Below are 23,499 nucleotides of genomic sequence, written 5' to 3' on the forward strand. Positions count from 1 at the left end.
TACCTCGCGGTACATAAAAACCACCAATGCTTTTGGATTTTACATCATATCAGCAATCTGTACACGTGTAAACTATATTCCTAAACCTGTAACCCTTTTTGCGCTGAAGAAGATAAACGCTTTTTTCATCATTATGCCTCTATAGTCCGTCGCATTTGTTACAGCCAGTAGATATGCCTGGTCTTCAACGAACGGTCATTATAAAAGTCCAAATTGTACACTCGGGTGTAAAGAAGAGAAGTCATGACTATCAAATTAAGCGCGACCAAAAGAATGAATCAATCTGTCGGCGCAACGTCTTTATAGACCACTCACCCATCGGGGGAGTCCTTCAAGAAAATGCGCTCAGTTACCGTGGGTAAAAAGACTACTGATGTCACAATTTACTATGCTTACCTGTGGATGCATTATCACTTCACAAAATGCGAGAAATGAAACGTGGATCAAGAATTGCGGAATATATTAGCTATTAACTGGTACGCGCCAACTGATTTCGTTGGTCCAACTGTCCCACCTCTTTACAGATCACGCCAAGATGAAGGAGGTAAGACATTGACATCAACAACAGGCATGATGAATCAGCTGGTGAACGAACCATAGAAGAAATTGCTGAGCAAACAAAAGTGACACCTAAGGGTTTGACTTGCGCAAACGAATGGTTAAAAAATGTCTTTTTGTTTGATTAAGTTCATTCACTACGTAACAACTGTCAAGTTACTGATTTTCTTTCGCAGAAGATTTCAGGGCGTTATCATCGCTATCTTATTGGATCGATCATTTTGACCCTAAATTTCATCGTTGATTTCACATCGCTCAATTCAAATCGTCACCAACACACCCTGGTTTTTAACGTTTAGCCAAAATAGCACGTAATATTCACTACAATGTTTTATTCAATCTGGCCAATGGGAATATAGTGTGGGAGAAACAGTATGACAGCCTTTCGAACCGTGAAAAGAAGTTTGAAAAGTGACTCACGTATTCAATCGAGAGCAAGTAGCTCAGCTGTAACCCATCTTCCTTTTTTCTTTGTATTGACAGAAAAGTCTTGGGAGATTATTAAAAATTTGATGACTATCAGTATGTGAAATAAGTATATTCCTGATTTTAAGAGCGCTCGTGTGATTTTCCATATGCTTAAGAATTATTCCACGAGCGTGCACCGGTAACGCCGAGTTTGCTATAATCATCTCATGGTTATTAAAAACGCCTCCAAATATACTGAGAAAATTAAAATAAAATAAAAATAAAAGGCCCCCAAAAGTCGCGCGTACTCTTCCCATATTAGTTGAGCATGGTATAATGCCTCATATACCATGATGGCTAAGCCAATGAAAACTATTGAATTGCTTCATCCAGTGATCCAGTTTTGAATAGAAAATATTTATCACGAAACTGAAACATTCAAACTACGTGCAATAATCAGTAGACCTGGGCATTTTCTTCACATACAATGGGACGAATTCATCACGCTGGGACTTAAATTTGCTTCACAGAATTTGTTAGAATCAGGATCTAAAATTTATGATTTTGGGAGTAATCAAAAGAGTTCTCAAACGGCAGTCGATCGAGAACGAGTGGACGACGGGGGACGAGAGTGATCGATAATCACTCGGTAGTGAATGCGGTTTCCTTCGTAAAGAGACGATCAAGGTCGACTGAAATCTAACACGACACGAGTTTACGAGTGCAGCCTACTTGTTTGCCTCTATGACAGAAGATCTCAGGCTTGTAGTGTAAACTGTTGGAAATACTGCGTTGATGTAATCTAAAATTCTCAAAAGAAACATTAAAGAAAAGTATACAACTTACTTAGGAGAAGTGCGATGTATTAATGTAATGACTGTATTGTATTGTACTGTTTGTTTGTTTTTGCCACCAGCGCATCCTTCTACACCAGTCTAAACAGAACTTTAAAGCGTGGGTTATCGAACTTGATTTTCGCTTTAAAATATCTCGCCAACATCACATGCGTGAGTTTGCTTTCACTTTTAGATGATTACACCTCCTACGTATACTTATTTGTCTCGGGTACTTAGTTACGCTACTTGAAACGTTGTGACAAGTCAGTGAATCCCACTAGTTCCGTAGGGAAGCCTGCGATTAAAGAGAGTACCGGATGTCTTGTAGATCAATAGACTACGTAATTTAAAACAAATTAATGCTACTGCACGTGGTTTAGGGCGGAACAAATAAGATACGCTTTGACATTCATTACGGTTTAAAATGCAAAACTCAAATTTCATACTTGGAAACTTTCATTGAATGTCATGTGATCTTTATTCTTACAAGCGTTCAATTCAAAGAATACTTTATTTTTTTAGCCCTTTAGCAAACACCTTTAATAGAAGTGCACGCTCTCTTAAGGGCCCATTAACCGATTCATGCGCGCGCTCGCGCGCGTTGCTAAGGAGGTGAAATTTCACCTCCGGTCACTTACGTCAGCCTGAGCGCGGAAAATAAAAACAACTCAAAAACTTGTAAATTCGCTCACATTTTAGACGTTTTTCTTTGTGTTTCGCAAAATGCAAAGTAAAAAAAGTACAAGCAAAGACAAAATAAGAGAAAGACAGAAAAACAAGAGCTATAGAAAGAGAAAAATTAACTCCGTGTGGCTTTGTTTGATCTTACCGAAGTGCGCTGGTAGTGTAAATTGCGTACGCGCTGATAGGGTAACTTCCAATAGATATCGGGCGCACTTCCGGTTTCTTTAAATGCTAAAGGAAACGCGGTTTTTCATTAAATTCAGCCTTTTTCGAAAGCCAGCGTTGGCAACATAGTTATGCATTCCTTTTTCGAAATCACGCTTTTTTCAGAAAATGTTTTGAAATGCTCTCAAAATCTGACCTTTTAGAAATTAAACAAAATCGATGCATAGTGTAATGAGGATTTAAATTAAAATACTAAATCAATGAAAAAAATCCCGGGAAAGTAATTTGCCTGGGAGCCTTTGCATTTTTTCTGTATTAGTCACATGACCATGGGCATGGCCTGATGACGTCATCAATAGTGTTACTGATCAGGAAAAAGTTAAAACACATGAAATAACTCTGAACTAACTAAAAATGATGAGGTTATATGAGACTAAATTTTCCCTAGCAACGGCTCAAAAAGATCGGTTAATGGGCCCTTAAACTGACGTCATTCCGATCTTACGGTGAAAGACGCCAATTTCTTGACTTAAATGAAAAAAAGGCAAAGCTACAAATTGTTGAAAACATGCTCCAATTCAGGGGAAAAAATATCCAAACAATTTTGCCAAAGCAATAGTTAGCAGGAAAAACGCATGTGCCGATTTTAATATTTTGCTTGGATTTCTATTTTAAAATCACTAAATGCGATAAACGTCACTGTTTTCCATATTTTTCAAGATTTCTTGACCTCACTCGCATGCGTCATAGTCTTCACGTCCGGGCGGGCTGCACTGCAGTCTTGACCTCACCAGTTTGTTGATTTCCGTACTAGCAGGAAACGTTTTGCCTCAGAACACTTTTTTGGGAAACTAGGGGAAAAAACCTGAAAGAATGATAATTTTGAGTAAAGGCGTGTTTTATATATTCCCCTGTTAATCACCATAACAGTGATAAAAGGCCTTACTATATGTACTTTATGGACTTTACTTTCGTGCTCCAAATGATTATCCTGGCATTTGAAGTTTCTGACGTGCATAACTTTTTTTCTTCAACGTTTGCCTTCCCGGGATTAATCGAGATTGAAGATGTCTCACGTTTGACAGAAATCAAGCCATTGAGATAAACCTTTTTTTGTGCGTGTAAGACATGATTATTTATGGCAAAATTACCCAGGCGCTACCTCAACTGAGCACATTGTGACGTTAATGCCAGCCGCCGATATCAAGCCGGTAAATAAGCAGCGGATTTCCTGATCATGAACGCCAAATTGTCACGCGATTTGCGAACCAAACACAAACATAGGTCGACAATTACCTAGAATAATAAAAACTACTCAACGATTAAGACTATATTGTTGACTAATTTCAGTTTTTGAATGGTCTAAATTGAAGCGTTAACGGTTAAAACGTAAAATTATTAGAACACCTGGGCTGTTGAGACTCGTTAGCTAATTGTTTGAGTAGACAGTGTATATTTCAATTCACTGAACAAAATCATTTTAGTGCAGGGAAGACGTTGGCGTCATTGAGCGTTGTTATAATAAAATGGTCAGAGATAAAGTTAAGATAAATTCTACATTACGGATAAGCTGCTAAACGACCACTTGTGTTGTAATATTCAGTTGTTTCAATATATTTTTTCTTAAAGGAATATGCAGTATTTTATAAGAATATCGAGCCTGAAACTTGCGATATTTTAAGAATACAAACAATTACTTCAACGCCATCCAAGTTAATAAAAGGGAAATACCATACGCTGTAGTCTACGACTACTCACAAGAATACTTTCAGTCTAAACTCGCCAAAAAAATAAGAATATTCAGCCCGGACAGGAAAAGTAATATTCTTATACATGAAAAAGAGTGCATGGTTTTTTTTTTACGAGATATTTATGAATATCGTCCCATGTAAGGCCTTGCCGTTGTGTTTTCGAATCTATTATAAGCACTAATTGTAAACGATCCTTAACATCTATTTATAAACGATATCTGACCTGAAATGCCTTAGGCCCAAGTGGCGACTCATTAGCATACACGCCAGCCTATCAATAACAAGGATATGAAAGATATGACGTAAAGACTAAGTACTCTGTACAGCAAAGAAAACAGGAACATAAACTCAATTGGAAGCCAAACGCCTACGCCCTTTAACGTGCTAAGAAAAAAAAAAAAGGAAGAGAGGAAATGCTTCGGAAATCGCGTCGACAAAAGTTCAGCATATCTAGTCTGAAATTTCTATTTGAAATCATGTAAAGAAAAACAGTGAACACTAATATCATAGTTTCCCTTCTTTTGTGTTACGTTGTGCGTTGGCCAAGAGGGTGCCCTTAAAAGATGATAAGATTGACGACAAAGAAGCAAACAACGCCCACTCGGCAATTTCCTCACCGCCCTCTTGTCCGTCTTCTCCGTCAAACTAATTATAGAGCAATGATGGCAAAACCTGCAGATGGTGTCAACGGGACTGTCCCTTATGATAATCTCGTATTATAAATACAGGGCTACCTTCTGGTGAGGATAAAAGTTAAGGAACTTGCGCACAGCAATAGCTTACTGAACAATCGAAGACAAGAGAGATACTGGAACAGAAAGGTATGTTTGATCTCAATTTCGTTCAGGTTGCAAAATCAACTTCACAGCTATCTGTAAAGTTGCTTGATAAAACGTGCCAGACCGAGAAAGGGCTAGCCATTGAACGTGATTTTGCAGTTGAAGTCGTGCCGCGCAATCTTTCAGTACATGCCTGGGGGTTGACAAAATTGTACAAAAGGTGCTGACCTTTACATACTTTTTTTGCCAAAACTTGTTCGGCTTTATTCTGAACTTTATCATTGTTGATTGCAGCAGTACTTCATCTACTTGAAAATGAACACTAAAATACTGGTGAGTACATTGTTTGTTTGTGAGTATATTATACAGAATGCTAAATAAATGGAAAAATGGGAAATCTAGCTCCTAGACATTTCCCGAAACCAGAATGCTTCCAGAATTAGTGGAGTGAACAGGATCGATAAACTACTCGGAGTAGATGAGATAAGCCTCAAAATTGTTCTCAAGATTCTATTTTCAAGGAGAAAAGGAGAAATCCCTTCGTTCGCGGCATGAACAGTAAAATGCTTAACAAGTTAAAGTACAACAGTGGAGTGCGTCTTCATTACTTGTGGAGAGCCCTTCTGCTCGCGAAAGGAAACTATTACAGCTAAATACAACTTTGTCTTATTCGCGGAAGAAACGTTTTCTCATACCAGAAGACCGTACAGTCGTCCACAATTCGATTTAAAAGGTCGCCAAATTGTGTTAGTGATCTTGGAAAACTCATTTTACGAAACGCTGTAAATACACGCAGTGAAATTTTAATGCCTTTTTGGTTGCGGTTGCAGCTCGTTTTAACAGTCATGGCGATTATCAGCTGCCTGCAGTTTACTACAGTTAGCGGTGTTCCCACCTCCACAGAGGAACTTGGTTCTCTGGAAGTAGATGGCAACCAAACGGACTGGACGATTTCCCCGCTGAAATTTCTCCGCCAAAAACGCCACAGCATTGGATGCAAGTCTTACAGCCGAGCACAGTTGGTGAGAAAGCTAAACAGACTAGGCACTAGACAAGGAGCGAGCACTTATGGCGGATACAATCGACGATTCATGGCCATTACCTGGAGGGAGGCTCTGAAGTTCCCCAATCTTGTTACAACAGTGAGCGTGTCGCCAAAGAACGTCTCATCGATCCGTAACCTTCCCTTTAACCCTCCAACACAGAGGGGCACTCTAACGTCACGCGCAAACTGTCACACAACAGACAGTGGTTTAAAGCGCATGTGCAGTGCGTGTCCTGCAGTCACGTTCCTGGGTTACGACAGGATTCCGAAATACATCAACGAGGTTACGTGTGGACAAACCATGTGCTCACATGGAGTGCATGGCATGTGCAAGAATGCTCTCATGTATCAGAAGTTTTATTACAAGACTGGTAGATGTGATCCAAACACAGGGTACGAGGAGATAAAACCTTACACTCAACCCATACGAGTGTGCTGCGAATGTATGGTATTTTAAAATTACCTGTAGAAAAGAAGAAAAATTCCTGAGCAACAAGGCAAAATTAATAAATTGTATTATAATTTATTATTTATTTGTATGATTATTGACATAGGCGTTTATACTAATCGTTAAAGAAATCTAGAAGGCATTTAATGAAGTAAATATTTTATTTTGTTGTAATAACGAGTTGAATAATAAAACAGTCAACCGCAACTTGTTGAAAGAATGGAAATTGTTCAATACTATTTTTCTAGGCTGATAAGTTGCTATATTCTTATGACAGGTTTGCTTCATTTTGCATTAATATGTTAAGGAGAAGCTGGATGTGATCGCCGGTCAGTACTACCAGGTGGTCTAAATATTATTTTTTCCTACAATGTTGCGTGCTTTATATAGAAAAAGTCGTCCTATTACCCCCAGGAGCCTACTACACAGTATTTTCTTAAAAACGATTTTTGTGGCAGGGAATTGATTATTTAATTCTCCAGCAACCAATACTGATTCTGCCATGAGTTGAATCGTCTGTCTAAACATCTTACTCCCGGCCCTGAAATCAGTACTGAAAGGTTTCTCAGGACAAATTCACGTCAAAAAAGTCCATCCTACAATTATTGATAAGTTGCACAAAACGCTAAAAGTAATACTTCGAACACCCCTGAGTCAGTGCTAATTTTGGCAGGTTTTAAAACTTGCTACTAACCAAACATGACTTTGTTTTCTTATTGAAGGGGTATTCAGTGATAATTCAATTCAAATGGAAATTGAATGCCTTTTGTAATTAGTATAGGTAATCGTATGAAGGCGTGTGCAATTAAGGATTTAGACCACAAGTGATATTTGAAAATTCTCTCAAAATTGCACGAGCCTTTAGGCGAGTGCAATTTGAAAGAATTTTCAAATATCACGATTAGTGTAAATCCTTAATTACTCGAGCTTTCATACAATTACTCATTTATTACATGACATTTCTCCAAAATTAACTATACGGTTTTGTGAAATTGGTTATGTTCAGTTTCCATACATTCTTTACAGAACCGGTTGCCAAAACTATGTTCAAGTACGAAATGGAATGAGTTTTGGGCGCTTTTCGGCGTTTTTTTTTTTTTTTTTCTTGATACCACCAGCTTGTGCATGCATTCCTATTATAGTTTCAGTACATTTGTATAGATAATCATAAGGTTTCGGCTTCAATTTGGAATTAATTTGCACGAGTGAGTTTTTCAAAAAGTTGATATCATTGGCTTAGGAAATTTCTTATTGTCTTTCAGCCAATCATAATCCAGAATTACGATGTGGAATTTGCACTGGTGTTACACTTTTTGCAGCAGTGTTACACTTAAAGTGCACTGCTCTCGGCCAATCAGAATCGAGTAATTTTTTTATGTTATTATTAATATAGTACCATTTAAGAAAAAACGAAACATTAATATTTTTTTGCTTTTCATCAATGGAAATATGTGTTTTGGAATTTTGTATTTCATACTTACAATAGTGAGATGGTGCCCTATTTAAGAGAAATATATACACACCGCCTGTCCTTTCAACTATTAGGTTCAATTTCCTGTTCCCATTGATTCAAAAATGCCATTATGGATCACAAACATTTTATGTACATCTTAAAATCTTGGGCGTTTCTTTGACACTGTTCTATACGGATAATGGGGCTTTAAGTTACTTTGTTATTTGAACAAAAAGTTAAAAGGAAGGCCGGTAATTATATATTATCGATGATCTCCTTTCGTCTCCTATATCATTTGCAATTATTGCAAATTTCACCAATTATGCAATTTTCTCTCAATGTCATTCTCAGCATCCGGACCAGATATTTTAATGCATCACAGAAAGCATTTCAAGCTAAATGCCCAAATGCATTGATGGTTTTATACCGCCAAAAATCTCCATTATCTCTTCATTTTCCTTTGGGAGTTGAGGGGTGGGAAGGTGGGGGGAACTATTTTATTGTGAAATAATTTTGCACAGGTGCCATTCCATGCTACTACATGAGTATATATAAACAGGAACTAAGACACGATGTAAAAGCTATGTACTTAAAGTGTAGAAAATTCAGGCAAGGAAACACGATGTCAGAATTAACCCAGCTGAGACCTAAAAGTACGTTAAAATGCCCTTAAAAATCAATGTAGGTCTGGAATATAATTATAGCCATATTTCTGAAAGGTCAAAAAGACTTCGAATATTTCTGCAGTGACAGAATGCATTATCGTTCCCTTGTTTTTAGCCGGCTGTCCTCTTTTTTTTTTTTTTCGCACAGTCTTTTTTTATTGGTTGTAGAAAGCAAAAGTACAAATCGATCAAGTTCACATAGCTTGGCAGAAAATGCGGAGAGTTTGTTAACAAGCAGGGCCGTTTTCTATTTCTACTTCATAAAGTGATGTGATGTCATATCTGTGTTTGCGCAATTAAGCCTCTCTTGTCAAACAACCACGTGACCAAACCAATCAAAGCTCTTGTAATACGTACACATTCTGCAAAATAGACCAATTTCGATATATTAGAATTCAGCCTAAAACAATAGACCTCATTACGAGGCCCTGGGGAATAACTACAGAGTTTGTGGGGTTTATTCCCCAGAGCCTCGTCCTGAGGTCTATTGTGTTAGGCTGAATTTTAATATATCGAAATTGGTCTATTATGTATTGAAGAACAATAGCGGTCCCGGATGTTACGTTAACGGGATTATTGCTGTTGACTATGCTTTTATAATGCGCATGATAATGCGCTTTAAATAAAAGACACTTCTGGATAACACAGTCGACGAGACACTTGTTAGGAGTAGAGGGATTTTAGAGTTGAAGTAGGCTAAAGGGATACCAAGACAGAAAGGTATTTTGAAGTAAATCTTGAAGCTTTCAGTTTCGTCCTACCCTTTCAAAAATGAAAATCGCTATTATTGAAAAAAATTAGTATTACTCGTTCAAAGATGTTGGGCGTACGTCAATGAATCAGTCAAGATAACAGAAGCTGCACCAACTAATTAAGACAATCACTTTGAGCCATATTTTACTGCTAAATATTTTTCTTACTTAGACCACAGTTTCTATTAACTCCTTGCGAACGAAAAATTAAAAAAAAAAACATACAACTGCGTGTGCAATAAAGTAGAAAGAATAGTTGGCAAACAGTTGCCGCTACAAATATTGATATAAATTTATTATTTTTTATTACAGCGTGATTTCATTTCACCTGAAAATGGACGTTAAAATTCTGGTAAGTATTTTAATATTCTTGTAAGGGTAAAAAAACATTGATACGAAAAATAGTAGTCATGAAAATAAAGAAAAAAAAAAGAAAATCAGTCAATTTTTCGGTGAAAAAGTACAACCGTAACTGAAAGTAATAAAAATTATTGAGAATCATGCGATCAATTTAGTTAGTAAATGAAATAAAGCTCCAAAAGTACACTTCAGAAAACAATATTTGAAGAAATTTGAAGTAACAATTTGTTTCAGCTGGAGTTAGCAAATAAAAACGTTCCGGTTATTGCAACCAATTTACTTAACTCGGTCACTCCGCCATTAAGCTTTAACTCTTTTGGTCCCAGCTGTAACTACTGAGTAGAGGTGCGGTGGCCTCATGGTTAGTGGACTTGCCTGCGGATCGAGCGGCCCGGGTTCGAGCCCTGGCCGAGGACATTGTGTTGTGTTCTTTTGCAAGACTCCTTACTCTCACCGTGCCTCTCTCCACCCAGGTGTATAAATGGGTTCTGGCGAAATTAATGCTGGGGGTAACCCTGTGCTGGACTAGCATCCCATCCAGGGGGGAGTTGAAATACTCCTAGTCGCTTCATGCTACTGAAACTGAGATAAGTACCGGTCTAATGGGCCTTGTTTTCACCTTTACATAACTACTTCCCAAAGTGGACATTAGCTTGTGACTTTGGACTGACAGTAAAGATCGCAAAACCTTTGTCACTCTACGAACGGTTTCTGATGAACGTGCGACAACTCGACAGCCCCTTGTCTCGTATTTCTTGCAATATGATCGGCCTTTTGAATTGAAAACCTCTTAGAAAGCCGTTGCCAAAAAATGTTAATGTTGTCATCTGTTAGGGCCACAGTCCCGCAATCTTCGCCTTTAGTTCAGTCAACACGAAATAACAACGGGAAGAACAAAGCACTTTTGGTCAAGAAGAAAGCTCAGCAGGAGAAGGGCAATATATATCGAATCTCATCATCTTTCCCTTCTCTCCTCTTGGAGAGGGAGGCCATCAATCCGTCTTCTCCAAGCAACTCTGTCTTTTGCAGCCACGTCTACCTCTCTCCATATCGAATCTAACAGAATATTTTAGAATTCTGAAGGAAGACGTTGCGTTGTCCATGGTGCCTCGTTTCTCTTTCAAATAATTACTGCCAAGTCGGGCCAAAGGCTCCAAAGTACGAAGAATTAATCGTCATGTGGAACTTTCTCTCTCCCAACAGTGTGACCCCAGTCAAACTCGTTATCTTTGGCCACACCAGTCGGATGCTTTAGCTATAAAAGAAATAATGGTTGAGACTCCATTCTTTTAAATAATTTTTCTTTTGCAGCTCGCTTTAACGATCATGACTGCTATCACCTTCCTGCGGTTCACAACAACCAGCGGTCTTCCAACCACAGCAGAGGATCTTGGCTTGGCTTTAGAATCAGATGATAATCAAGCAGGTCGCCAAAAAAGCCAAAGTCTGAGGACCTGGTGGTGCAAGCATTACACTCAAGCTCAGCTGAAAGTAATGCTGCAACAACTTGGAGATGGACCAGGAGGGATTTCGCTTGGCGGCTTCAATCCACAGTACATGGCTTTCACCTGGCAAGAGGCACAGAAACTCCCTGTCCTTGTTACAAATGCTAGCGTACCTCAAAGCAGAGTCTTCACCATCGCACAGCCGAGCTCTCTGATGTCATACTCAAACTGTCGTATGACCGTAGATGGATGCATTGAATGCAATTCAAGGAGGGACCTGGGTCCGAACAAGGTCCCGAGATTCATCAACGAAGTCACATGCCAACAAGTAGGCGCTTGTAAGTTTGGCGCGTGTAAGAGTGCTGCCTTGAACCAGCGGTTTTTTCACAAAACAGGAAAGTGCGATCCAAGTACGGGATACGAAGAAATATTGGAATACACCCAGCCAATACAAGTGTGCTGTAAATGCATGCTTTTCTCCATCTAAATCGTGAATGAAAAGAGATGAAATGTATACTCTTGCGAATTAAAAGAAGTGTTAAGTTGAAAAAGAGCCAGATCTGCTAATAGTTGTAGAAACCTAGAATGCAAACTGATGGAATAAATCGATACTATGTCGTGATTAATGAGTCATTTTGATAAACCGGTGAAACACGAAGAAATAGGGGAACTTGAATAATTTGGTATTTCGTATCGGATGCAGGCTGAATTCGACCCCAAATACCCTTGGTTTACATTCAGTTAGCTCCAATTCTCCTATCTCCACTGGAACGGATGCCGCGTACAAATTCGAGAAATGACTGTTAAAATGAGCATATCACACGAACAATCGCATGCATGAACACAAGCTCCGTAATAAACACACCCAAGTATTGTAGCCAATATTTCTTATCGAGAGATTTTTGCAGGCACAGCCATGTTAGCAATGCCATTAACACAGAAGATAAGTGCAAGGTGATGGTTTGTTTGTCTGTAGAGGCAAAACGACCCGACAATTTCCGTTTTGTTTCCATATGCTTGCGAAAACACGCAAAGATCCTACAAAGCGTTTGATTAAAATAAAATATATATAATAATAATAATAATAATAATAATAATAATAATAAAACGCAGGTCCAGTAGAATTCTCCAAGCATGCTAAATAGATCCATTTGGCTCTAAATAGTTTTGAAAGCGATGAATTTGTTGATATTTTAGATCTTTGCACTTTAACTGATTGCATTCTTCAAATAAGCAAGGGAACGAAGAGCCAAAGGCTTTTACCACTGGAGTCGATACTCCAGCTTTGGCACTCGAAGCAAGACCACTTCATCTTTACAAAAGGCTCTTAGCTTTGACGACCAATCACAGTGCACGTAGTTTGTTGTCACGACGAAACTTAGAACTAGAGCGAGACGTTCATAACGTTTTTTTATTGGGGTTTAAGAATGTCGTCTTGCTATATTTTGCCGGTTTTTTTTAAGTTGATAATTACTTTATAATAACAAACAATCATTTCATATGACATAACAGTAAATACCTTGAAACTCGTTTTATATTGGTAGCTTACTGCTGTCACTAAATATAAAGCTGTTGAGAGCATTTTAAAATAACATAATTGCTTGATCTTTTTTGATGATATATAGCGAAAATGATTTCATGCATTAAACAAGATCAATATAGATTGTGTTATAAGAAAAACTGGACGCTTTCAAAATAGTAAGATCGAAATAACAGAAAAAACACAACTTTAGAAAGGACTGCTGGTGTGAAACGATCAATTATTATTTTGCCTTTTCCCATAGTTTATGGTTGTTTAAGGTTGCGTGCTAGACACCAAGTATTTATAAACTATGCTGACCGGTGGGCGGTAGGCAAGAGTTATGTCACGCAGTTGTTGAATGCTGTAAAAATGACAATAATGCTGATAATTTAAAGAAAATAAGTGATTAGAAATATTGCTTGACTTCAACGAGCGCATATTTTGAAGGCGTTGTTAACGCCACGTGTTTTACCAGTTTCTTCATCTTCAGTGAAACAGAATTCATTCGATTTTTAGAACACTAGCATCTTCCTAAGGATGCTTCCGTGTTGCCTCTTAAAACATATTAATTTGAAAATTTCATTTGTCGATGGGACTGACGCGGAAAAACTGCAATTTGGTAGCTTTAATTGAACTTGCAACATTAAAGAATTGCATTCATGTTTTTCGCTTTTAGGCTGCGCCGTCCACAATGCGTGCGGTGGAGGAATTTGAAAACGCAAAAATCACTGGTCATTTTGGATTTGTGTTTGTGTAAATCTCGGGAAGAGAGCTAGAAATATCATGGATATGGTAACGCCATCGTTTTCGAAAAGCTTCGTTTTCAAAATAATTATTTTCCGTCCTCACTAAAATGCAAAACCGGCGTTTTCAAATTCCTCCGGTTTGAAGAGCGTTTTAGAAAAGCTCCATTTTCGTGAAGGATTAGTGCGGACGGTAGGCCTAACCGAAGAAACAAAGCGCCGTTTTCAAATTCTTCCGGAATGGTGTGGGCGGGGCCTTAATGAAAATACGAATCCCCCGTCCCGGCCGCTTAGGAGAATTTGTTGATTTATCAGGGTGTGCATAATGACAACCATTATTATTCGGTCACTTACCACCTTAACGTCATAATTTGCAATTTTCAGACTCACGTAATCCGCGAAATTTAAGAAATTGTTCTCATCGATCGATTCGTTTGTTTCCCTTTTTGTAGATGTTCATAATGTTTTAATTTTTGATATATTGTAAGACAAATTTTAAAAAGTTCTAGCTCGTAAATGCAGTGAGTGAAACTTTACTCGTTCACCTTGTTTTCGATTTTGGATTACCTAAAATATCAGGAGCTAGATCTTCTCGTGAGGTAACAGAAAACATCTTTATCTTTTTTGTGGGCGTCGTGTAACTTTTTGAAGTACCCATGAGTTCTATTTGTTGTGTGATTGCATCATATCATTTATTATTGGGGTAATATTGCAATTGTTCACTACCCTCCGGAAATATAGCTTGACAAGATGATGTAAAAGAACTTAACAGGGTGATTAACGTGACGAATTCTACATATATACTTTCCGGAGAGTTATATCGTTCAGTTACGATTTGACGCTTAGTGAAGCTACATGCAGTTTTCAAATTGTTTGGTAGAAAATCGCTTTCTTTGATTCAAACAATACCTCTCACCAAAGATGAAATCGTCGAAATGTTAACTTACTCGACCTGTGATTGTCCTGTAAATTTTACCGCCCTCATATTTATATTATTGAACATAAATATTTCTGGATTTATGAAAACAGCGCTAAAGAAATTGTGCCTTGCTCAAGCATTTTTTCTCGCCAGAGACTATTTCCAAAGTAGGCGATATAAAAATTAAAAGGAACGTCAGTCTTTTATTCCTCCACTCTCTTATCTTCCTTTCCTTGCCCCTCTCTATCGCCTGGAGTGAGTTTTCAAGGCCTTTAAGAGTCGGGATTAGAAATCAAAGTGTATATGGGTGATGTGGTGGAAAGCATTGACACGGTTTTCACAAATCCAGTCATATATATAAAAATAGGAATTTTTGAAATGAGAATTTTTCTAAGTTTCCCAATCTGGCGTTTCAAGCGGCCTTGTATAATATCTGAATTAACAGGCGCCTTATTCCAGGGAAAACAAAGATCGATACTGACCGCAGTGTAATTTAAGCACCGCCAAAGTGAATTAAAAATATTATTACTGTACGTTCCGAAAAGAAAGTAATTATGTAAAGCAACAATCAGCGAACGCCATCCTGTCTTTTATATTCTATAATTTTGTTAGAATTTGATTTGAGTTTTATCAGCAACGCTAATATTTTCTCGTTAATAAATAAGCGTTCTCTTGGTGATGGCGGCCAAAACAAGAGTGAAGTCTAACTCGTTACAAATCAAACCAAAAAAGGTTTGTTATAACCCGAAGGCTTTAAATTCGCCGTGGCCTCAATGTCGCATTAACCACCTATCATTTTATTAAACTAAATTGTTTTTAATAATATAAAATTATAAGGAAATTATATAAACAAGAACAACAGTTTTTTTGCTATTGAAAAGATAAAGGTGCATGTTCTAATAATCTCTGCCCTTTTCTTAAAAGTATATGCTCTTAGCTTGCTATTATTACGACAACAAATGTAGAAAATAAAACTCCTCACAACACAATTGAAAATATTCTTCTGAACATATTTAAAACTATAATTGAGTTGCCTGATATGGCAGTTAAAAGAAAATCCTTTCCAACAAAAATCAATATGACATATTACAGAAACATATTACCTACGTTTATGACCATTAACCGAAAAAGTCGTTCTATTAATTAAAGCAAAGCAAATTACACAGGTAAAGCAAATGTGATGAAGAAACTATCGCTGGCAGTCGTTTCTTCGTAAGTCGTGCACGATTCCAATATTAAGAACCGGATTTAAAACAGTAATGAGAACAATATTTTCTTTCTTTAATGTCTAGGATATAGGTCAGTCTACCGCCGACCGAATATTGCTATCTTTGGCGTAATACTTTCACTTATTATTCAGTGCCCATCGACTCCTCCCTCCACCCAAAAAACCAAACGCACATTTCCCTTAATTGTTACTAAAATATTTGAGACCAAGCCGGAAAAAAAAAAAAAAAAAAAAAAAAAAATGGCGTCGTTTTTTTTTCCATACCACATTTTTCCAATTATATAAATTCAACCTTCGTTTGAAGAATTACCAAAAACGTATGTTTGGGAAAAAATTCTACTTTATCGTTTGTTCGGGAGGAAGAAGCGGCATACAGAAAGCATATTAAAACCGTGATGAGGTCTACTGATTTATGGCTCAAGTAGCAGAAGTTGCAATTTATATAAATTATTATTGGGTTGCACGTCACGCATCATCATTGTCTAAAATCCAAAACTAAAGAGCCATCAAAGTTATTATCCTCATCAGGCATAAACAGGAGGTAAATTTATATCAGCTCAATGGCTTGCTTTGTCTGAAAACAGGCACATTTTAAATTTCAGAGTTATGGCGGTGCGTTACATAAAGCTATGAACGCGTTTGTCGAAAAATATATACTTATCTCGTGATTTTTAGCCTTTTTAGAAGGTCAAGTATTAGGAAAAGTGCTTATTTAAGTGGTAGCTCGACATATTACAGAAACATATTACCTACGTTTATGACCATTAACCGAAAAAGTCGTTCTATTAATTAAAGCAAAGCAAATTACACAGGTAAAGCAAATGTGATGAAGAAACTATCGCTGGCAGTCGTTTCTTCGTAAGTCGTGCACGATTCCAATATTAAGAACCGGATTTAAAACAGTAATGAGAACAATATTTTCTTTCTTTAATGTCTAGGATATAGGTCAGTCTACCGCCGACCGAATATTGCTATCTTTGGCGTAATACTTTCACTTATTATTCAGTGCCCATCGACTCCTCCCTCCACCCAAAAAACCAAACGCACATTTCCCTTAATTGTTACTAAAATATTTGAGACCAAGCCGGAAAAAAAAAAAAAAAAAAAAAAAAAAATGGCGTCGTTTTTTTTTCCATACCACATTTTTCCAATTATATAAATTCAACCTTCGTTTGAAGAATTACCAAAAACGTATGTTTGGGAAAAAATTCTACTTTATCGTTTGTTCGGGAGGAAGAAGCGGCATACAGAAAGCATATTAAAACCGTGATGAGGTCTACTGATTTATGGCTCAAGTAGCAGAAGTTGCAATTTATATAAATTATTATTGGGTTGCACGTCACGCATCATCATTGTCTAAAATCCAAAACTAAAGAGCCATCAAAGTTATTATCCTCATCAGGCATAAACAGGAGGTAAATTTATATCAGCTCAATGGCTTGCTTTGTCTGAAAACAGGCACATTTTAAATTTCAGAGTTATGGCGGTGCGTTACATAAAGCTATGAACGCGTTTGTCGAAAAATATATACTTATCTCGTGATTTTTAGCCTTTTTAGAAGGTCAAGTATTAGGAAAAGTGCTTATTTAAGTGGTAGCTCGATCAGTTCAGATAATCAGTTGCGTAGATAGCCAAAGTAAGTTCCAGATGTTTACACTATTTTCCGGCCGCCATGTTGGTGCACCATGGAGGTACACCAACATGGCGGCTCCGTAAATTTGTGCAAAAAAATTCACATCATTTATAAAGGGTAAGCTCAATATACTCTGAAATCAGATATGTTTGTCTCTATTAAAGATCTTCAACATACATACAAACTAAACGAGAGTTAAGAAATTATTCAGGTAAAAATTTATTTCATTTATACGTGGCCATACCGTTGCGTAACCACTGAGCTTTGCCGACTGACAGCCGGCACATGACGGAAAACAACTTTTCCCTACGATATTAGTTTTCACCTTTGAACACTCCATAAATCACTTCTACCGCTCTTCTTGTCTCGACTGAAAGCGTAGAAAATATTACAGAAATATTGCATGTCGCTGCCTTTGATAAATACTCTTCGGAATATGCGGAATTATCGCGAGGGCTTTGTTTTTGACGACAGGAGACAACTTTTTTGTGTGTTCGAGTTCGATGCATTGCGTTTAGTTTCAATTGCTATCTTCCTAAATAAAGACGATTACTATCATCGGAAGTCTTTTATACTAAAGCAGTCTTGTGCTTTCGTGTGGACAGTAAGTAGTTAGTTACAAGGAGTATAGAGAGATATTTCCTACACAGCCATTTTTCCTCACTAGCCATCCACTAGAGGTGATTTTTTTTATATATGTGGTCGAACCTGTTCGCGTTTTTCACGACCTTTCACGACTCACTGGGGTCAATTCCATCGCTTTGCAAGATAGCACAAAAACTATTGTAAATAAGTGCTTCCTGTTGCTGAATTACTGCGAAAATAACCTCACGTCCGGCCCAGAAGCTTATGTCTAAGTGTTCGAAGGATCCTCAGATCACAGGACGTCCAATATCATAAAACGTGACTTTGTTACTAAGGTTCCTAAATACCTGGAAACTGCTTTCTAGCTATTACTTGAATTAAAATGGGCGTCATATACAATGGCCAAATTAATCATTGTCTAATTGTGACCGGTCACATTTCTAGTCCAATCATTAGCTCGGTTGTTCAAAGTTTGACGTGCTGTATTGGGCTTTATACCTTTTCAGATTACACTTTCGATTATTTAAGTTTCTGATATTCTTGCACTTCAGTCATTTTCAATTCGAGGTGAGTTGCTAACACAACACTCGTGTCCGCTTTGTAAAACAAAGCTTAATTAAGAGCTTTTCCTGCCAAATTTGCAGTGTTTGGAGTACCGCCATCAGTGTCCTGTTCTTTTCATTACCCTATGAAGGTAAGCTTTAGTTATGCTAACACATGTTTTGTTTTATATTGAACAGGAAAGTGGATCTTTTCAAAAACGTGCCAAATAAAACCTAACGCCAATTTAAGTGACGTACAAAAGACTTCGTCATAACTTAAATTAAATACTATGATTAGTAAGTTTAATTTCGATCACCAAGGAAAATACTTGATATATTCGTTACATTTGCTGAAGCAAATTAGCGAATCAAGGAGGTAAAACAACAGATAACCTCTACAAAACTATATCTATTGCTGTAACTGTATTTAACCAGATGGTAATTAGTGTTTGCCAAGGGCTATATCCGTAACGCTCTAAGGCGTTTAGACGCAGAATTCCACTTTAAATCAAATCACCGGATTTTCGATAGAAACATTCTTAAAGATCTGTTACAAGGTACCGCATTTGTCGAGTATCTTCGGTACGATTGCATCACTTTCCATAAAGAAAAACTTCCACCATGTTTGTTATTTAAGAGATTTGAAGTGAATTTAACCGCGTTGTTGTCAAAGAGCTTAAGTTTTACAAGATGAAAGCAAATAAAACCACCATGAGAGCCAAGCTTAAATAAATAAACACAATGCGATCGGTCTTACGAAGAAAACTTACAGAGGAATTCAAGACTCGAATATTGCTTGCCTTCAAGATCATTAGAACAGTATTCCTCAATGCGGTTTTCGCTTTTTTACAGCCTTTTTGCCAAGCTTCTGGTTCAATAATTGAAACTACATTAAAACACGTGTAAGTTCGTTAGTAATAGGTAATATTCTCTCAATATTTCCATCGCAATAAAAAAATATTGCATGAATAGAAAGAAACTTCTTTCTGCCATGCGTACAAGTGGGAGATTTATGAATATGTTCAGAGCACAATATAAATGAGAAAGTCGGTATTCGAAAAATTGCCAGTTTTTGTCAATGTTAAGATTCGTGGTTGTAAATGAATTGTTCAATTTACTTGGCCTGTAAGAGTGGTTTTGGATCAGTTCAACAGCCCTATAAAACCTACGATGGAACGTAATAAGCAAAGACGAAACTGGAATCTGTAGTAGATAAAATCCTTTTTGTTTGCAGCACTCATGCACTCGTACATATTGCTACTTTCGATTCGGAACTTACGTGGCAATATAACCTTTCGAAGGTCTCTAATGAGATAGATTTTGCAGTGCAAGCTAAATTTTTGCTTCATCATCTCTATCCCTTGTTTCAAAACCTCTGGGACATCTGGTTTGGGAAAATGGAAGTTAAGGCCTCGCAAATTATTCCCACTATAACGTCTTGCAACCTTCGTGCGTTAGGTAATATTTTCATATGTTTGCTTCAATTTGATGATTGTTTCCAACGTTGCGAATGTGTAATACCATAGCTTGTGTGACGATGCTCAAGTGGTCATACCTCTGTGATAAGGCCTTTTGAAATTTATCACTGAGGACTGAGGCGTTAACAAGACAGTGGAGGATAATATAAGGGGGTTGAAAGTATAAACACTCTATACGCATGCCACCAGTTACAATGTCGAAATAATTGTCTGCCAAAATTTTGACACAAAGGTTTCACAGTTCCGAACTGAAGGGCGAACATTAACCTTCACCTTGTTGAGAAAACGCTAAACTTGTCAAGAAACCATCCCTGAAGTCTTGACATTCCGTACCGGCTCGGTGTTCTACAATTTACGGCTTGTGCAAGATTCAAAAGTGCGCTGCATGGTGTACATCATCAACAAAGCCATGAAGCAGGATATAATTTGTCCTTGGGATAAAATTTCATTTGAACATCTTTTTAACGTCTACTTCAGTCACCTTTACATCGTTACCTGTCTATGGAAAAAATTTGAACTTATCTTTCTATTTTTCTGACGTCATGGAGCTAACTCTTTGACGCCCAAGTAGCCATATACGGCCACGTAATGGTCGTGCTCTTTGTGCCACTTGTGACCTCATTAATTTACATATCACCAAATATTATTGATAAGCAGATGGTAGTACTAGGCTAGGCCTTTTCCCACAATGGTCAGGTTTAGATATCGACGACATTGCGACGTCGCAAACTGAAAAACTACGTTATCAGTTTTGGTGCAAAAACGATGGAAAATGGTCCACTATGCCTATGATTGATCAAGGTCCATTTCTAGGCTTCGCCCATAATTAACATCCAACTTTTCACGGCAACCAGAAAGAACATGCAACGCAGAAGGTAGCCAGAGTATTCTATTGGTATTGAAAGGGTTAACCCGTCTTTGTACTGTCGTGGGTCAGGTTTGAAGAACACGTCTAGCATTTTTTGCGCATGCTTAAAAACTTAAACTGAAATTAGGCCAGAAACTTATGGCCTGGATCATAGTTTTCCGTGAAGTAAGTCCCAAAACACATTACAAATTTTAAGTCCGAAGTCTGAAGAAGTGTGCCCTGAAGAAAGAAGTGCGTAGTTCTGCACCTGAAGAATGCTAGCTCTGCTAGATGAGATATTGGCGGGTATTTGCTATTTTTACCCTTTTCCCGTAGTACCAGTAATACAATAGATTTGGTTTTATTAACAATGAATTGTACAAGAGTATTGTGCGATTCCTATCCTTATTTATACGTACATAGGTACGACAGTTTCTCACATTGTCGTTGCAAACATGCTCTCTAACTCCTATTTACTTCTATTGAGCAGGAGTTGTACGAGAGGATTGTGCGATTCCCATTTCTAATTCACACGTAAACGTACGACAGTTTCTCGCATTCCAAACATGTACTCTAACTGCTACTTCTTGAATCGACAGGTCTTGTTCCTTTTGGTGCAGTTCGTTCTGCTCACGTCACAAGATGAATTGAGAGCGTCGAGTCTGTGTTCACCACCTACTACACAGCAAGCCTTGGCGCAGTTAAACAAATCTGGTGGCGGACCTCTGGGCAAATTCAACAAAAACTACATGGCCTTTACCATGAATGAGGCGTTAAACAACTTTAAAAACCTGATCACGCAACAACCAGTGAACTTTTCAGCGGCTACATTAAAATCTTCAAGTTTATCAGCACCCTTATCGACGGGCGCGTGCACCTCTACTCAGAGCAATTTCCCATATTGCAACACGTGCCCGGTCATGACCGACCTTGGCGAAGACAGGTTTCCTCGTTTTATCAACGAAGTCACATGCCAGACAGAGAACACGCTTTGTGGTGTGCAGGGAAATGGATATTGCAAAACCACATCAATATCTCAGCAGCTATTGCTGTGGCAGTGTAATCCGGCAACTGGCCAAGAAAAATTTATAGCCTTTACTCAAGAGATCAGAAGCTGTTGCGAGTGCTTTTTGTTCTAATTAACAATTAGCCCCGTAGCCCGCAAGGGCTACGGGTCAATAGCCCATGAGGCGAAGCCGAATGGGCTATTGACCCGTGGCCCTTGAGGGCGAAGGGTCTAATTGTTTTAGTATCACCCAACTAGTCGGACAGAAAAGGTAATAATAAAGTTAACAAATGCAAGTTGAAGAAATATTTATTTGGGAATAAAACGAAAGAAAGCGTCAGGCTCGATGGCACCAATTTGGCTACTCGATGACTATTACTAGTAGTCCCCTAGTAGCGTAGCCAATCAAAATGCAGGATTTGCATTAGTCCATTAGTTGGGTGATACTAACATCTTTTATTTTCAGGGGTAGCGTGGGACATGTTTCAAAATGGCGGACGACAGTAACTGTTTCAACTCTATCTTCTACAAAACACCTCGCCGTTGATTTAGAGCACATTTTTTTTTTTAACAAGTGATAATCATAATTTTTTTTAACGATATAATAGGACTCCGACAAATTTAATGTTTAAGACGGAGGGTACCTTTATACATTTTTTTACTTTAATAAAGTTGGGTATTTTAGTTAACATTTTCACTGTACGATGTCGAAATTCGGATCGATCATTGATTTTTAAATTATTAGCAGAAAGTCTGGTCTTGGAAAAGTATACTTATAAAAAGTGTAAAATATCAGGTCATTTTTTTTACGATCTTATCATAACCTTACAGGGTGTAATAAAAATTACAGTAGCAACCCACAGCGGGAATGAAACTTATTTTCAACAACATCGAAACTTCATTTGCGATGTGCAAAAAACTGTTTCAAATAGCCTAGTATTGTAATTCGAAGAGTTTGAACTTATAATTAAGTTAAAGGCCATTAAATGTTTGTCATGTACTCTGTGTCCTATATAATTCCCTGGCAACAAATCATCACACTACATTTCGTGTTGCGAAACCAGAAGTCAGACTGTTTTAACAATCTTTCGTTGTGCTCATACATATAACTGAGACAGACGAAGCTTTTACTATGTAAAGAAGAATGATGGCTTGATTTAACAGAATAAATGAGGACATGTCCTTATTAATAGGAATTTTATCAATTTATACGTTGCACACCGAACAAAGCAAACCACTGAAAATCGACGAACTGACTCCAGCCATATTAGCTTTATTTTTCAAGATAAATAACCGCTATTTTTAGAGAATATTTAAGACTGAAAAAGCTTAAATTTTCCATTGGGCCATTCAATTCAATTCAAGTTATTTACAATTATTTTAGTTACGTTAAACTTAACATTTAGTTAACAAAAGTACAAAATCAGAAAAAAAAAAAAAAAAGAAATGCGAAATTACATTACAAAAGAGAAAGCAGTGTAGAGGCCAAGGGCGCAAAAGCTTTCGACTTATTCACTAGCACAGTGGAGTTATTGAAGATTAGACAGTGGAATATAGCTCACAACACTAGGTATAGATCAGTGATATTTGCTGTTATACAATAGTGTCAAAAAAGCCTTTAACACCAATTTTTCGCACAACAGAAAT

At 37.5% G+C, this 23,499-nt stretch overlaps 3 protein-coding genes across 3 annotated transcripts; all 3 read left to right on the forward strand.

Annotated features, from left to right (window-relative positions):
• Positions 1–5,467: 5,467 nt before the first annotated feature.
• On the forward strand, positions 5,468–7,701 carry LOC145476425 (putative skeletal organic matrix protein 8). The gene is made up of 2 exons (XM_081455375.1): positions 5,468–5,514; positions 6,012–7,701. The coding sequence occupies exons 1-2, from the start codon at positions 5,497–5,499 to the stop codon at positions 6,681–6,683; spliced, it is 690 nt and encodes a 229-aa protein (XP_081311501.1). The 5' UTR covers positions 5,468–5,496; the 3' UTR covers positions 6,684–7,701.
• A 2,177-nt stretch (positions 7,702–9,878) lies between these two features.
• LOC145467550 (putative skeletal organic matrix protein 8) lies at positions 9,879–11,934 on the forward strand. The gene is made up of 2 exons (XM_081451112.1): positions 9,879–9,896; positions 11,216–11,934. Exons 1-2 carry the CDS (start codon positions 9,879–9,881, stop codon positions 11,834–11,836), a joined length of 639 nt encoding a protein of 212 aa, XP_081307238.1. The 3' UTR covers positions 11,837–11,934.
• A 5,673-nt stretch (positions 11,935–17,607) lies between these two features.
• On the forward strand, positions 17,608–23,289 carry LOC145475535 (putative skeletal organic matrix protein 8). Its single transcript, XM_081455271.1, has 2 exons — positions 17,608–18,673; positions 21,446–23,289. The coding sequence occupies exons 1-2, from the start codon at positions 18,668–18,670 to the stop codon at positions 21,983–21,985; spliced, it is 546 nt and encodes a 181-aa protein (XP_081311397.1). The 5' UTR covers positions 17,608–18,667; the 3' UTR covers positions 21,986–23,289.
• Positions 23,290–23,499: the final 210 nt, after the last annotated feature.

This window comes from Orbicella franksi, chromosome 2 (genome assembly GCF_964199315.1).
Source record: "Orbicella franksi chromosome 2, jaOrbFran1.1, whole genome shotgun sequence".
NCBI lineage: Eukaryota > Metazoa > Cnidaria > Anthozoa > Scleractinia > Merulinidae > Orbicella > Orbicella franksi.